Here is a 16,689-nt window from a genome sequence, read left to right as displayed (position 1 = left end):
CCTTGAATGTGTAGGTGTTCTAAAACTTTTGACCGGTAGTGTAGATTCGGGATTCCTAAAATAAAATTTTAGGCAACACTGTAGACCAGGGATGGGCAACTCCAGTTCTCTGGGGCCTGGATGGTGTAACACTTTTACCCCAGTCCCAGCTAACACATGTGACTCCAATAATCAACTAATCATAATCTTCAGTTTAGAATTAGCTTAATTAATTAATTGTGTTGACTTGGGATGGGGGAAAAGTGTGACACTTTTCCGGACCTGTGGACTGGAGTTGCCCATCCCTGCTTTAGGCTATAACTCTGGCCTTGACTTCCACGTCCATGGACGTTGGTTTTTGGTCCAGTCCAGTCCAAATCTGAACCAATCATAGATGTCTATGTTTTGTTCAGATGTTGTCCGGTCTGGACCAGCCTTGATTTGGCCCAAACATAGATGTCTATAAATTACGTATTTCAACTCTCATTCAGAACTGAAAATGAACCTGATTTCAAAGTCTGGAAAATACGTATTTTCACCTTTCATTCAGAACCTAAATTGAAACTAACTTCAACGTCTGGATGAAATCCGTATTTTAGATGTCTTTTAAACGCCAATTTGCCTACTGTGACTATTCTTGTAGGGGCTGCACACGGGCCTAGCACCTACCACATCGTCCTATAGCAAACCATATTCACACCTTTGCGTCACATTCAGTCCTCCAGCTTTCTTTACCTTCTTGTCGCTCCACAAAACCTCGTTGTCTGATTGTGAACTCTCACCCCGGTGGTCGGGAAATGTCAAAGAGAGGCCCGTGCTGCAGCAGGGGGGGCGTAAATAAAATATAAACAACAGTTTATTGCTTTATTTTCAGATAATTTATTTTCCTTTCTTATTTAACAAGTGTCATATACAATACTAGCATCAGAAACCGACGCGTATCTGACCAGCTCTGACAACAATTTGCAGTCTTGGTCATTCTCGTCTCGCATAACAATCCTTGCCAAACATGTGAGTAGCAACTGCTGCTGTATGTTTCCTTTAGTAAACCTGTTATCTGCGATATGGCTTTCTCCCATGTGTCCCCTCCCATTTTCACAGATAGGCTAAACAATGTCAGTGTGCAGTGTTTCATGCAAAAAAGCTGTCTGTGTTCCTCTACAGTTATACCTGCTCGGCTGCTGCGCTGCACATTTATAAACGCTGCGTTTGTATGGCGACGTCGATTCATTGTTTTTTATTAGATTTTTTTAGAGTTCACCATGCGTTGCGTTGTCTTAGTGTTTAGCTGGCGAAAGGAAATTCGTATTAAGGGACCTGGGAATCGCTAGCTATAGTATCTCTTTTGAAAAAGAATGACATTTTCATCCCGTTTAATAACTCAGGATATCACATCGGGATCACATAGTCAGTATGGTGATATAGGCTGCTTAGCTATATGAAATTAGAAACACCACAAATGATTACAGTAGTAATATTTTGTATTCATTTTGTATAGGCTAACCCTAACAAAAATCCCGTGTATGAATGATCAAAGCATTATTATAGGCTATTTGTCTCTTATTGTGGGCAGGTAAGACATACTGACAGCTGGTGTGTCTATTTACAGTGCAGTTTGATTGGGGGAATTGCACACAAACATGTTAGTCTGTTTGTCTCAATAGTCCGTTATTGAAGTTATAACATGGTAGGCCTAATAAACATGGTAATGCGGCAAATGCAACACAAATGCATGCTGACCATCAATTAAAATAAATAATGTATCATAGTAGTGGAAATACTCATATCTGGGCCAGCTAACATGCTGTTATTTATGTCTGGGCCCAAGGGTGGCACCAGACTACACTAAACACCTTGGATTCATCACCCACACTTCTAAGGTTGTATCTTGGATTTTTTTTGTTTTCATTTATCCCTGTTATACTAGTGATGAGTTTGGCCTAGTCTACTTCATACTCAGAGTTTGGTTGCTAATTTAGTTGTTTTACTCAACAACAACAAAAAACTCTGGGGGTAGAAACAATAAATTGTAAACCTGGGCCTGTATTCATAAAGTAGGAGTGCTGATCTAGGATAATTTTTGCCTTTTAGATCATTATTGACTGGAGGTTTACCTGATCCTCGATCAGCACTCCTACTCTGAGACACTTTATGAGTACAGGCCCTTTAGTAAACCTTTCCATTTTTTCTCAAAATGTTCTCTTGCAGGAGGGAGAAAATAATGCTCCTGTTGCTGATGTCCATCCAATCTACGAGCTCTCTCTCCACCATGACACCCAGCAGAGGACTTTGGGATTGACGCTGGGATCACTCCCACTGATGGCCTGGACTGGGTAGGAATACTGTGTGTGTGTGTGTTTAATAGACAGTGATCATTAGACAGACAGACAAATGTCACTTTTCAACACCATTATACCAGAAACCCTAGACCCACTCCAATTTGCATACCGCCCAAACAGATCCACAGACGATGAAATCTCTATTGCACTCCACACTGCCCTTTCCCACCTGGACAAAAGGAACACCTATGTGAGAATGCTATTCATTGACTACAGCTCAGCGTTCAACACCATAGTGCCCTCAAAGCTCATCACTAAACTAAGGATCCTGGGACTAAACACCTCCTTCTGCAACATGATCCTGGACATCCTGATGGGCCGCCCCTAGGTGTTGAGGGTAGGTAGCAACACATCTGCCACGCTGATCCTCAACACTGGAGCCCCCCAGGGGTGCATGCTCAGACTCCTCCTGTACTCCCTGTTCACCCACGACTGCATGGCCAGGCACGACTCCAAAACCATCATTAAGTTTGCAGACGACACAACAGTGGTAGGCCTGATCGCCGACAATGAAGAGACAGCCTATAGGGAGGAAGTCAGAGACCTGGCCGGGTGGTGCCAGAATAACAACCTATCCCTCAACGTAACCAAGACTAAGGAGATTATTGTGGACTACAGGAAAAGGAGGACCGAGCACGCCCCCATTCTAATCGACAGGGCTGTAGTGGAGCAGGTTGAGAGCTTCAAGTTCCTTGGTGTCCACATCACCAACAAACTAGAGTGGTCCAAACATACCAAGACAGTCGTAAAGAGGGCACGACAAAGCCTATTCCCCCTTAGGAAACTAAAAATATTTAGCAATGGTCCTGAGATCCTCAAAAGGTTCTTCAGCTGCAACATCGAGAGCACTGGTTGCATCACTGCCTGGTACAGCAATTCCTCGGCCTCCAACCGCAAGGCACTACAGAGGGTAGTGCGTACAGCCCAGTACATCACTGGGGCTAAGCTGCCTGCCATCCAGGACCTCTACACCAAGCGATGTCAGAGGAAGGCCCTAAAAATTGTCAAAGACCCCAGCCACCCCAGTCATTGTCTGTTCTCTCTACTACTGCATGGCAAGCGGTACCGGAGTGCGAAGTCTAGGACAAAAAGGCTTCTCAACAGTTTTTACCCCCAAGCCATAAGACTCCTGAACAGGTAATCAAATGGCTACCCGGACTATTTGCATTGTGTGCCCCCCCTCAACCCCTCTTTTACGCTACTGCTACTCTCTGTTCATCATATATGCATAGTCACTTTAACCATATCTACATGTACATACAGTGCCTTGCGAAAGTATTCGGCCCCCTTGAACTTTACGACCTTTTGCCACATTTCAGGCTTCAAACATAAAGATATAAAACTGTATTTTTTTGTGAAGAATCAACAACAAGTGGGACACAATCATGAAGTGGAACGACATTTATTGGATATTTCAAACTTTTTTAACAAATCAAAAACTGAAAAATTGGGCGTGCAAAATTATTCAGCCCCCTTAAGTTAATACTTTGTAGTGCCACCTTTTGCTGCGATTACAGCTGTAAGTCGCTTGGGGTATGTCTCTATCAGTTTTGCACATCGAGAGACTGACATTTTTTCCCATTCCTCCTTGCAAAACAGCTCGAGCTCAGTGAGGTTGGATGGAGAGCATTTGTGAACAGCAGTTTTCAGTTCTTTCCACAGATTCTCGATTGGATTCAGGTCTGGACTTTGACTTGGCCATTCTAACACCTGGATATGTTTATTTTTGAACCATTCCATTGTAGATTTTGCTTTATGTTTTGGATCATTGTCTTGTTGGAAGACAAATCTCCGTCCCAGTCTCAGGTCTTTTGCAGACTCCATCAGGTTTTCTTCCAGAATGGTCCTGTATTTGGCGCCATCCATCTTCCCATCAATTTTAACCGTCTTCCCTGTCCCTGCTGAAGAAAAGCAGGCCCAAACCATGATGCTGCCACCACCATGTTTGACAGTGGGGATGGTGTGTTCAGCTGTGTTGCTTTTACGCCAAACATAACGTTTTGCATTGTTGCCAAAAAGTTCAATTTTGGTTTCATCTGACCAGAGCACCTTCTTCCACATGTTTGGTGTGTCTCCCAGGTGGCTTGTGGTAAACTGTAAACAACACTTTTTATGGATATCTTTAAGAAATGGCTTTCTTCTTGCCACTCTTCCATAAAGGCCAGATTTGTGCAATATACGACTGATTGTTGTCCTATGGACAGAGTCTCCCACCTCAGCTGTAGATCTCTGCAGTTCATCCAGAGTGATCATGGGCCTCTTGGCTGCATCTCTGATCAGTCTTCTCCTTGTATGAGCTGAAAGTTTAGAGGGACGGCCAGGTCTTGGTAGATTTGCAGTGGTCTGATACTCCTTCCATTTCAATATTATCGCTTGCACAGTGCTCCTTGGGATGTTTAAAGCTTGGGAAATCTTTTTGTATCCAAATCCGGCTTTAAACTTCTTCACAACAGTATCTTGGACCTGCCTGGTGTGTTCCTTGTTCTTCATGATGCTCTCTGCGCTTTTAACGGACCTCTGAGACTATCACAGTGCAGGTGCATTTATACGGAGACTTGATTACACACAGGTGGATTGTATTTATCATCATTAGTCATTTAGGTCAACATTGGATCATTCAGAGATCCTCACTGAACTTCTGGAGAGAGTTTGCTGCACTGAAAGTAAAGGGGCTGAATAATTTTGCACGGCCAATTTTTCAGTTTTTGGTTTGTTAAAAAAGTTTGAAATATCCAATAAATGTCGTTCCACTTCATGATTGTGTCCCACTTGTTGTTGATTCTTCACAAAAAAATACAGTTTTATATCTTTATGTTTGAAGCCTGAAATGTGGCAAAAGGTCGCAAAGTTCAAGGGGGCCGAATACTTTCGCAAGGCACTGTACTACCTCAAATCAGCCCGACTAACCGGTGTCTGTATGTAGCCTCGCTATTTTTATAGCCTCGCTACTGTATATAGCCTTGCTACTGTTATTTTTTACTATTGTTTTTTATTTCTTTACTTACCTATTTTTCACCTAATACCTTTTTGCACTATTGGTTAGAGCCTGTAAGTAAGCATTTCACTGTAAGGTCTACGGCGCACGTGACAAATAAACTTTGATTTGATTTTCCTTGTATCAAAATGTTCTAATGAAATCGTTCATAGGTCTTTTGTCCCACTCCTCTACAGTGTGTGTGTTCATGGGATAACATCTATCTTATATTTTTCACTGTACTGTAGGTTTCAGCTGTCCTGCTGAGCAATGGGGAGCTGCTGGAGCTGTCTATACAGAGACCCCATACAAGACAACCATCTCACTAAATTCAAGGTTCCTTTCTAAACCCTCATATATTGGCTGCCTTAGTGTGTGGTGTATTTGATTTGATCAGATACCTAGTCTATGGTGTTTTATTGTTATGATGAGCTGTTCTTTGCTGTTGTGCTTTTGTCCTATACACCTGGCTATTATGGCTCGGATATAACAGTGGATAGTCAGCTATCCAGCTATCAATTGATGCCTAATATCTAAAAAATATATACAGTGGGGAGGACAAGTATTTGATAACCTGCAAAATCGGCAGTGTTTCCTACTTACAAAGCATGTAGAGGTCTGTAATTTTTTACCATAGGTACACTTCAACTGTGAGAGACGGAATCTAAAACAAAAATCCAGAAATCACATTGTATGATTTTTAAGTAATTAATTTGCATTTTATTGCATGACATAAGTATTTGATCACCTACCAACCAGTAAGTAACCTACCAACCGGCTCTCACAGCCCTGTTAGTTTTTCTTTAAGAAGCCCTCCTGTTCTCCACTCATTACCTGTATTAACTGCATCTGTTTGAACTCGTTACCTGTATAAAAGACACCTGTCCACACACTCAATCAAACAGACTCCAACCTCTCCACAATGGCCAAGACCAGAGAGCTGTGTAAGGGCATCAGGGATAAAATTGTAGACCTGCACTAAGCTGGGATGGGCTACAGGACTATAGGCAAGCAGCTTGGTGAGAAGGCAACAACTGTTGGCGCAATTATTAGAAAATGGAAGAAGTTCAAGATGACGGTCAATCACCCTCGGTCTGGGGCTCCATGCAAGATCTCACCTCATGGGGCATCAATGATCATGAGGAAGGTGAGGGATCAGCCCAGAACTACACGGCAGGACCTGGTCAATGACCTGAAGAGAGCTGGGACCACAGTCTCAAAGAAAACCATTATTAACACACTACGCCGTCATGGATTAAAATCTTGCAGTGCACGCAAGGTCCCCCTGTCTGAAGTTTGCCAATGACCATCTGGATGATCCAGAGGAGGAATGGGAGAAGGTCTTGTGGTCTGATGAGACAAAAATAGAGCTTTTTGGTCTAAACTCTACTCGCTGTGTTTGGAGGAAGAAGAAGGATGAGTACAACCCCAAGAACACCATCCCAACCGTGAAGCATGGAGGTGGAAACATAATTCTTTGGGAATGCTTTTCTGCAAAGGGGACAGGACGACTGCACCGTATTGAGGGGAGGATGGATGGGGCCATGTATCGCGAGATCTTGGACAACAACCTCCTTCCCTCAGTAAGAGCATTGAAGATGGGTCGTGTCTGGGTCTTCCAGACCTTGAAACACACAGCCAGGGCAACTAAGGAGTGGCTCCGTAAGAAGCATCTCAAGGTCCTGGAGTGGCCTAGCCAGTCTCCAGACCTGAACCCAATAGAACATCTTTGGAGGGAGCTGAAAGTCCGTATTGCCCAGCGACAGCCCCGAAACCTGAAGGATCTGGAGAAGGTCTGTATGGAGGAGTGGGCCAAAATCCCTGCTGCAGTGTGTGCAAACCTGGTCAAGAACTACAGGAAACGTATGATCTCTGTAATTGCAAACAAAGGTTTCTGTACCAAATATTAAGTTCTGCTTTTCTGATGTGTCAAATACTTATGTCATGCAATAAAATGCTAATTAATTACTTAAAAATCATACAATGTGATTTTCTGGATTTTTGACCTCTACATGCTTTGTAAGTGGTGAAACCTGCAAAATCGGCAGTGTATCAAATACTTGTTCTCCCCATTGTATATCTTGTCAAATACTGGATAGGTGCAGTGAAATGTACTGTACTATGCCCTGTTTACCTTTTGTTTACATATAGTGACTGCATTATAGACAATGTACTTCCAAATACAATAATCGGTCTTAATTTAGACACAGATTTATGCTCTACATCTATGTCAGTGGTCACCAACCTTTTCTGAGTCGAGATCACTTTCGCAGTCAAAAAGCAAGCCGAGATCTAACGCTCAGATTTGTTTTTAAAGAAGAAAAGATTACTTAAAAAATGTAACATTAACCTAATAGAAACAGTTCTGTAGGAATGACGTTTGTGCACTAGGCCTCATACATTATCACAGCGTATTCAATATATACTGTATATGCCTGCCCTGCCAATATTGTTTTTCTCAGACCATATTACATTTGAAAACTTGAGCTTTATAACAAAATAGATCAGTTGGTGTAGCACTTGCGAGGCACAGCTGAGCATAAATTGAAATCATTTGCAAAAAGTTAGCTTTTTTATTTGACTGGACTGATGGTACCTGCATCTGATGGACATGATACTTTCAAGACAACTGGGAACTCTGGGGGGGAAATGAGGTCAAATCATGACGTCAGGGATCTTCAAGTCGGAACGTTGGAGCTCTAGAAAGATGCCAGTTTCGGACTTGGAATTCGCAGTTGGATGACTGTTTAAAACTTTTTTTCACAGTCGGATCTCTTTTTTCCCCCAAAGTTTCCAGTTGTCTTGAATGCATTGAAGTCGGAAGTCAGAGATTTCCGAGTTCCCAGTTATTTTGAACACGGCTTTAGTCTTAGCGGAGGAAGGGAGGGAGAGCGCAGCAGAGGGTCTGCCTTTCACTGTCCATGCTCTTTCCTTCCTTTCCTGCGGCGGCAGGTAGCCTAGTGGCTAGAGCGTTGGGCCAGTAACCGAAAGGTTGCTGGATTGAATCCCCGAGCTGACAAGGTACAAATCTGTTCTGCCCCTTCCGGATGAATTACATTTATTGATTTTATTTAACTAGGCAAGTCAGTTATGAACTGACCACTGTTCCCTGGTGTCCCGTCATTGTAAATAAGAATTTGTTCTTAACCGAATTGCCTAGTTAAATAAAAAATAAAAAGTTAATTCCTCCGGTGATACTGACCACCATCTTCCACCTGATGGTGAAACTCGAGTCGCCTCAGGCACAAATTCATGTTGTTCCTATGACCAGAGAAAGTGAAATATTCCTTCATATTAAAATAGAAGCAATGTCTGCTAATAATAATAAAAACACAGGGCTATCTATACACTTGGCTTATCATTTATTGCAGTGCAAATGGAAGTAGAGAGAACTGCGTTTTATGTTTTGTTATAGTGTTGAATAAAAACAGTGTTGACAGTGCTGAATAAAAACTTAGACATGAACTCACTCATTAAAACAGTAGCTTTTTGCTGTATTCTTTGACAGTCTCTCTCTGGTCATGGTTTTAGAAGTACTGAAATGTCACGTAGGCTATTACCAAAATTGCCTGTCTTTTCACACAAATGAATTGGTTCAAAAGGGAAGACTTTGCCTTCCTGGTGCGCAGGGCTTCTGAATCAAGCGCACCTACAGTGGCTTGCGAAAGTATTCACCCCTTGGCATTTTTCCTATTTTGTTGCCTTACAACTGGAATTAAAATTGATTGATTTTTGGGGGGTTTGTATCATTTAATTTACACAACATGCCTACCACTTTGAAGATACAAAATATTTTTTATTGTGAAACAAACAAGAAATTAGACAAATAAACAAAACTTGAGCTGCATAATTATTCACCCCTATTACAGCTGCAAGTCTCTTGGGGTATGTCTCTATAAGCTTGGCACATCTAGCCACTGGGATTGTTGCCCATTCTTCAAGGCAAAACTGTTCCAGCTCCTTCAAGTTGGATGGGTTCCGTTGGTGTACAGCAATCTTTAAGTCATACCACATATTCTCAGTTGGATTGAGGTCTGGGCTTTGACTAGGCCATTCCAAGACATTTAAATGTTTCCCCTTAATCCACTTGTGTGTTGCTTTAGCAGTATGCTTAGGGTCATTGTCCTGCTGGAAGGTGAACCTCCGTCCAAGTCTCAAATCTCTGGAAGACTGAAACAGGTTTCCCAAAGAATTTCCCTGTATTTAGTGCCATCCATCATTCCTTCAATTCTGACCAGTTTCCCAGTCCCTGCCAATGAAAAACATCCCCACATCATGATGCTGCCACCAACATGCTTCACTGTGGAATGGTGCACTCGGGGTGATAAGAGGTGTTGGGTTTGCGCCAGACATAGCGTTTTCCTTGATGGCCAAAAAGCTCCATTTCAGTCTCATCTGACCAGAGTAGCTTCTTCCATTTGTTTGGGGAGTCTCCCACATGCCTTTTGGCGAACACCAAATGTGTTTGCTTATTCTTTTCAGCAATGGCTTTTTTTCAAGCCACTCTTCCATAAAGCCCAGCTCTGTGTAGTTTACGGCTTAAAGTGGTCCTATGGACAGATACTCCAATCTCCGCAGTGGAGCTTTGCAGCTCTTTCAGGGTTATCTTTGATCTCTTTGTTGCCTCTCTGATGAATGCCATCCTTGCCTGGTCTGTTAGTTTTGGTGGGCAGCCCTGTCTTGGCAGGTTTATTGTATTTTTTAATAATGGATTTAATGGTGCTCCGTGGGATATTCAAAGTTTCTGATATTTTTTTATAACCCAACCCTGATCTGTACTTCTCCACAACTTTGTCCCTGACCTGTTTGGAGAGCTCCTTGGTCTTCATGGTGCCGCTTGCTTGGTGGTGCCCCTTGCTTAGTGGTGTTGCAGACTCTGGGACTTTTCAGAATGGGTGTGTATATATACTGAGATCATTTGACAGATCATGTGACACTTAAATAAAGTCCAACTGTGTGCATTCTAACTAATTATGTGACTTCTGAAGGAAATTGGTTGCACCAGATCTTATTTTGGGGCTTCATAGCAAAGGGCGTGAATATATATATGCACACACCACTTTTCAGTTCTTTATTTTGTAGAATAATTTAAAAAAATAATAATTCATTTCACTTCATCAATTTGGACTATTTTGTGTATGTCCATTTAAATTACAGGTTGTAATGCAACAAAATAGGAAAACGCCAAGCGTGATGAATACTTTTGCAAGACACTGTACCGCCAACAGTGCAACACCAAAAACAGGAGTGCAAACCTTTATGCATTCTTGTTGGCTTTTCTACAGACATGTTTGGTGATCAACTAGGAATGCCTTGAAGATCGACCGGTTGGTGACCACTGATCTATGTCGTCCTTATGGAGACTATATGTATGCTAAATAAATCCTTTATAAATTGTAGCTTGTTTGAAGTGGGATCACAAACGGTTACCTTACTTATTGGTATTTTCCCATGGCAGGTGACCAATGTGGATGATGAGGGGAATGAGTTGGGTTCTGGGACCATGGAGCTCACCCAGACCGAGCTCATCCTACACACACGCAAGAGGGACGCCATCCGGTGGCCCTACCTATGTCTGCGGCGCTATGGCTACGACTCCAACCTCTTCTCATTCGAGAGTGGCCGGCGCTGTCAGACTGGACAGGGTGAGTCTGAACCAACTGGCCTAGCTAATAGTTCATAGGTATTACAAAATGTTGCCCTATGAGATGTGTGTACATGCAGTGCTGAATAAGGGCAACGTTTCTGTTCTACTTTGTATTAAAATGAACCACAATTGGAATGATATGGTATTTTTGGTCAGGAATCTTTGCTTTCAAACAACAGCTTTAGATTAGTTTAAGATAACAACATATATATATATATATATATATATATATATATATAGTTGAAGTCAGACGTTTACATACACTTAGGTTGGAGTCATTAAAACTCGTTTTCAACCACTCCACAAATTTCTTGTTAACAAACTATAGTTTTGGCAAGTCGGTTAGGACATCTAATTTGTGCCTGGCACAAGTAATTTTTCCAACAATTGTTTACAGACAGATTATTTCACTGTATGACAATTCCAGTGGGTCAGAAGTTTACATACACTAAGTTGACTTTGCATTTAAACAGCTTGGAAAATTCCAGAAAATGATGTCATGGCTTTAGAAGCTTCTGATAGGCTAATCGTTTGAGTCAATTGGAGGAAACCGGTACAAAGTATATATATCCACAGTAAAAACGAGTCCTATGTCGACAACCTGAAAGGCCGCTCAGAAAGGAAGAAGCCACTGCTCCAGAACCACCATAAAAAAGCCAGACTACGGTTTGCAACTGCACATGGGGACAAGCATACTTCCAAAGTTGTGGCAAAATGGCTTAAGGAAAACAAAGTGAAAGTATTGCAGTGGCCATCACAAAGCCCTGACCTCAATTCTATAGACAATTTGTGAGCAGAACTGAAAAGGCGTGTGAAAGGAAGGAGGCCTACAAACCTGACTCAGTTACACCAGCTCTGTCAGGAGGAATGGGCCAAAATTCACCCAACTTATTGTGGGAAGCTTGTGGAAGGCTACCTGAAATGTTTGACCCAAGTTGAACAATTTAAAGGCAATGCTACCAAATACTAATTGAGTGTATGTAAACTTTTGACCGACTGGGAATGTGATGAAAGAAATAAATAAAAGCTGAAATAAATAATTCCCTCTACTATTATTCTCACATTCTTAAAATAAAGTAGTGATCCTAACTGACCTAAGACAGGGAATTGTTACTAGGATGAAATGTCAGGAATTGTGAAAAACTTAGTTTAAATGTAGTTGGCTAAGGTGTATGTAAACTTCTGACTTCAACTGTATGTGTGTTTTCTCTTGTGGTTGTGCAGGGATCTTTGCGTTTAAATGTTCTCGTGCGGAGGAGATTTTCAACCTCCTCCAGGAGCTGATGCAGTGCAACAGTATCAATGTGGTGGAGGAGCCTATGATCATGACCGGCAGTGGACACGCACGAGAGATAGACATGCCTCGAACACCACAGACACCCAACAGTAAGCACAAACACAGATACAAACACACACAATTTAAAATGTAATTTCACAGTAATACAGGACAGATGTGGAGCAATAGCTGAGAATATGTGTTTGAAAAGAGTGGTGCGAAAATCAGAGTAATAATTCCAGATATCAGGGATCTGGTGTCGAAAGAAAATCAAATAACATTTAATTTGTCACATGTCCCAAATACAAAGCCTTAACCGTGATTTTTTTTGCTTAAATCCAAAATCTAATTATATTTGTCACATTGCACCAAATACAACAGGTGTAGACTAACTTGAAATGCTTACGAGCCCGTCCTAACAATCCAGAGTTTAAAAATGTAGTAACACAACAAATAAAATATACAAGAATGGAACTGTATACAAATTTTTGTTCCTTATTTTATCTTACCTTTATTTAACTAGGCAAGTCAGTTAAGAACAAATTCTTATTTTCAATGACGGCCTGCCTCGTTCTGCCTTTTCAGGGGCAGAACGACAGATTTGTACCTTGTCAGCTCTGGGATTTGAACTTGCAACCTTCCGATAACTAGTCCAACGCTCTAACCACTAGGCTACCCTGCCGCCCCTAGTTCCGACAATGCAGTAATAACCAACAAGTAATCTAGCTAACAATTCCAAAACTACTACCTTATAGACACAAGTGTAAGGGGATAAAGAATATGTACATAAAGATATATGAATGAGTGATGGTACAGAGCGGCATAGGCAAGATACAGTAGATGGTATTGAGTGCAGTATATACATATGAGATGAGTATGTAAACAAAGTGGCATAGTTAAAGTGGCTAGTGATACATGTATTACATAAAGATGCAGTAGATGATATAGAGTACAGTATATACGTATACATATGAGATGAATAATGTAGGGTATGTAAACAATATATTATATAATATAAACGTACACAAAAATGACAAAGGTTAGAAACAGCGCGAAGGTGATTAAATGCACTGCTAACTTACTAACGTAAACTCACCCCATTCCGTACAAATGTGCGCAACCGCGATATTCAAATGAGGCTGCAAAGAAAACGAATGGGACTGTAGCGACTGTGTTGACTTCAAAATCTGGGGTATGAACTACGTTTCTATTCAAGCATTGATCGGCTCTTTAGTATTGGAGAAAAGTTTTAAAAACGGACCCTCCGTTACATCATGACGTGTCATGCCGTAACGCACAGCACGCATAAAGCTACTATTTCTGTCTTACAATCTCTCTCCACCAGGTGTAGCACTTCTCTCATCGTTTAAAAACTAGAAATGGACAGTGACCGGGGTCATATTTTGCGTCGTCACTGCAAGCGATCACGACTCAAAAAAACGATTTACTTCTGAAGATCACTTTAGCACCGTCCTAAAAACCCGATTCAAATTCGACACAAACCTTCAAATAGGTATGTAATCACACATTATATAAACTCTTTATAGTGTTTTATTTACATTTTAGAGGCGATAAGGTGATAAGTTGGACAGATCGAGTGATTTTTTTTATTTCTTTCCCACACAACATCTCTCCTTCTCACTATCACGCTTTAGTTACGCTTCCCCACCATTCAAAAAAATACCTAACAGGGCTCATTGCCTTCTTGAATAATGCAGAAACGGGCAGCGTTTAGGTCATGTAATTTATTTTGTTGGAATGGGAAGAAAGTGTGCTTTACAATGGTATTGATATTACAGCTGATCTGGCAGTATTATGTTTTTGGGGTGCTAAAATAAGGTAAATTGTACGGACCAAGGCAATGTACAAAAGTGAGTGAGTTTACGTTCGCTAGTAGTATGCCCACCAATTGCTAACTATACAGACATCACGGCCGTTAACTAGCTAGCTTATCAATGTGCAAATATAATATGCTCTGGCAATATAGCTAGTTAAAGGCTTTTCGTACTTGAAGAATATTATCTAACTCTACCTTATCTTTACCACAAATATTTTCGAAATTCAGTCGAAAATATGTGTCGAGAGATCCAAACTACATTCCAAGTTATAATTTGGTCCTTACCTGCCGCATGGCCATTCCAGAGGGGAAAGATCAAGACAAAGTCAGTTGAAATGTTCCAAGCACGATTGACATTCGGAACTAGATTTATCTTGTCAGTCCAACATAATAATGATACTTTGAATATCATATTTTTAAGTTGTTGGTTGTTACTTAGAAATATTTGTTCTTTTTCAACACATATACATTATTATAATGTAAGTAAAACCAAAAACCTATTATTTTAAGTAAAAATCATTGATTTTCTTTTGCAATATTTACTAAGCCCGTGGGTCATTTTTTAAGGGTGTAGGCATAATTAAGTTATAATGCCCTCGAAGCCGCTGTTTGGAGGATATTGGTGTTCGTCGAGGGCCGGCAAGCCATGCCAATATATGCTCTGATTTAGAGGGAGTTGGGTTAAATGCGGAAGACACATTTAAGTTGAATGCATTCAGTTGTTCACCTGACTAGGTATCCCTTTCCAAACACCGGCTTCGAGGGCATTATCACTTTTATACAATGGGTTACCAACATATTCATTAAAATGGTTGTTTTGATGAATTTATTCATACTGTTTCATCCTTCCACAAGATATAGTCCCATCACAAATCTAGGGTTGCTAGAGTCATTCAGTCTTTTTGTTCTGAATCTATGGACGCGACCCAGTCGTTCGTTCTAGATGTTCCATTGAAATACTGGCTGGCAACGTTCTTATCTCTTGCTTGCTAGCTAGCCAACTACGGCTAATTTACAGTTATGTCAAAAAGTGCAGCCAGAATAACAGCGAAGTAGCTGTTTCCTAGTTGGATTTAATTGGATAAATCCATAACAATGAGTTAATGATGCACGGTTTTGCCTGGCAGAGAAAATGTGCTCTCTTGTCAGGACAACGTTCAGACAAAAGAAAGACAATCCATGACATTAATTTGAGCTGATTTTAATAAATGAAACCATACATACATTGTTAAAAATCTAATTTTATTAGTCACATGCACCGAATACAACAGGTAACAACAACCTTACAAATGCTTACTTACAACCCCCTAACCAACAATGCAGTTAAAAAAATATGAATAAGAAATAAAAGTAACTAGTAGTTAAAGAGCAGCAGTAAAATAACAATAGCGAGACTATATACAGGGGGTACTGGTACAGAGTCAAGGTGCGGGGGCACCGGTTAGTCGAGGTAATTGAGGTAATATGTACATGTAGGTAGAGTTATTAAAGTGACAATTCATAGATAATAACAGAGAGTAGCAGTGGTGTAAAAGAGGGGGTGGGGTGGGCAATCCAAATAGTCTGGGTAGCCATTTGATTAGATGTTCAGGAGTCTTATGGTTTGGGGGTAGAAGCTGTTAAGAAGCCTCTTGGACCTCCGGTACCGCTTGCCGTGCGGTAGTAGAGAGTACAGCTTGACCCCAGTGATGTACTACCTACCCTCTGTAGTGCCTTGCGGTCATAGGCTGAGCAGTTGCCATACCAGGCACTGATGCAACCAGTCAGGATGCTCTTGATGGTGCAGCTGTATAACTTTTTGAAGATCTGAGGGACCATGCCAAATCTTTTCTGTCTCCTGAGAAGGAATAAGTTTTGTCATGCACTCTTCACGACTGTCTTTGTGTGCTTGGACCATGTTAGTTTGTTGGTGATGTAAACACCAAGGAACTTGAACCTCTCAGCCTGCTCCACTACAGCCCCGTCAATGAGAATGAGGGCGTGCTCGGTCCTCCTTTTCCTGTAGTCCACAATCATCTCCTTTGTCTTGATCCCATTGAGGGAAAGGTTGTTGTCCTGGCATCACACGGCCAGGTCTCTGATGACCTCCCTATAGGCTGTCTCGTCGTTGTCGGCGATCAGGCCTACCATTGTTGTGTCATCGGCAAACTTAATGATGGTGTTGTAGTCATGCCTGGCCGTGCAGTCATGAGGGAACAGGGAGTACAGGAGGGGACTGAGCACGCACCCCTGGAGGGGCCCTGTGTTGAGGATCAGCGAGGCGGATGTGTTATTATCTACCCTTACCACCTTGGATGGCCCGTCAAGAAGTCCAGGATCCAGTTGCAGAGGGAGGTGTTTAGTCCCAGGGTCCTTAGCTTATTGATGAGCTTTGAGGGCACTATGGTGTTGAACGCTGAGCTGTAGTCAATGAATAGTATTCTTACATAGGTGTTCCTTTTATCCAGGTGGGAAAGGGCAGTGTGGAGTGCAATAGAGATTGCATCATCTGTGGATCTGTTTGGGCGGTGTGCAAATTGGAGTGGGTCTAGGGTTTCTGGGATAATGGTGTTGGTGTGAGCCATGACCAGTCTTTCAAAGCACTTCATGGCTACAGACGTGAGTGCTACGGGTCGGTAGTCATTTTGGCAGGTTACC

At 41.6% G+C, this 16,689-nt stretch overlaps 1 protein-coding gene across 1 annotated transcript in view; it reads left to right on the top strand.

Annotated features, from left to right (window-relative positions):
• The first annotated feature begins 739 nt into the window (after positions 1-739).
• The window catches only part of LOC139413679 (fibroblast growth factor receptor substrate 2-like), a 41,655-nt gene continuing 25,705 nt past the window's right edge, over positions 740-16,689 (top strand). Inside the window, exons 1-5 of the mRNA XM_071161339.1 lie at positions 740-990; positions 2,188-2,312; positions 5,541-5,628; positions 10,751-10,937; positions 12,164-12,325. Coding sequence (XP_071017440.1) covers positions 5,563-5,628; positions 10,751-10,937; positions 12,164-12,325 — 415 coding nt within the window. The 5' untranslated portion in view covers positions 740-990; positions 2,188-2,312; positions 5,541-5,562. The remainder of the gene's footprint in view (positions 991-2,187; positions 2,313-5,540; positions 5,629-10,750; positions 10,938-12,163; positions 12,326-16,689) is intronic.

Source organism: Oncorhynchus clarkii, chromosome 7 (genome assembly GCF_045791955.1).
Source record: "Oncorhynchus clarkii lewisi isolate Uvic-CL-2024 chromosome 7, UVic_Ocla_1.0, whole genome shotgun sequence".
Classification (NCBI taxonomy): Eukaryota; Metazoa; Chordata; class Actinopteri; order Salmoniformes; family Salmonidae; genus Oncorhynchus; species Oncorhynchus clarkii.
This window is presented reverse-complemented; position numbering and strand designations above follow the sequence as displayed.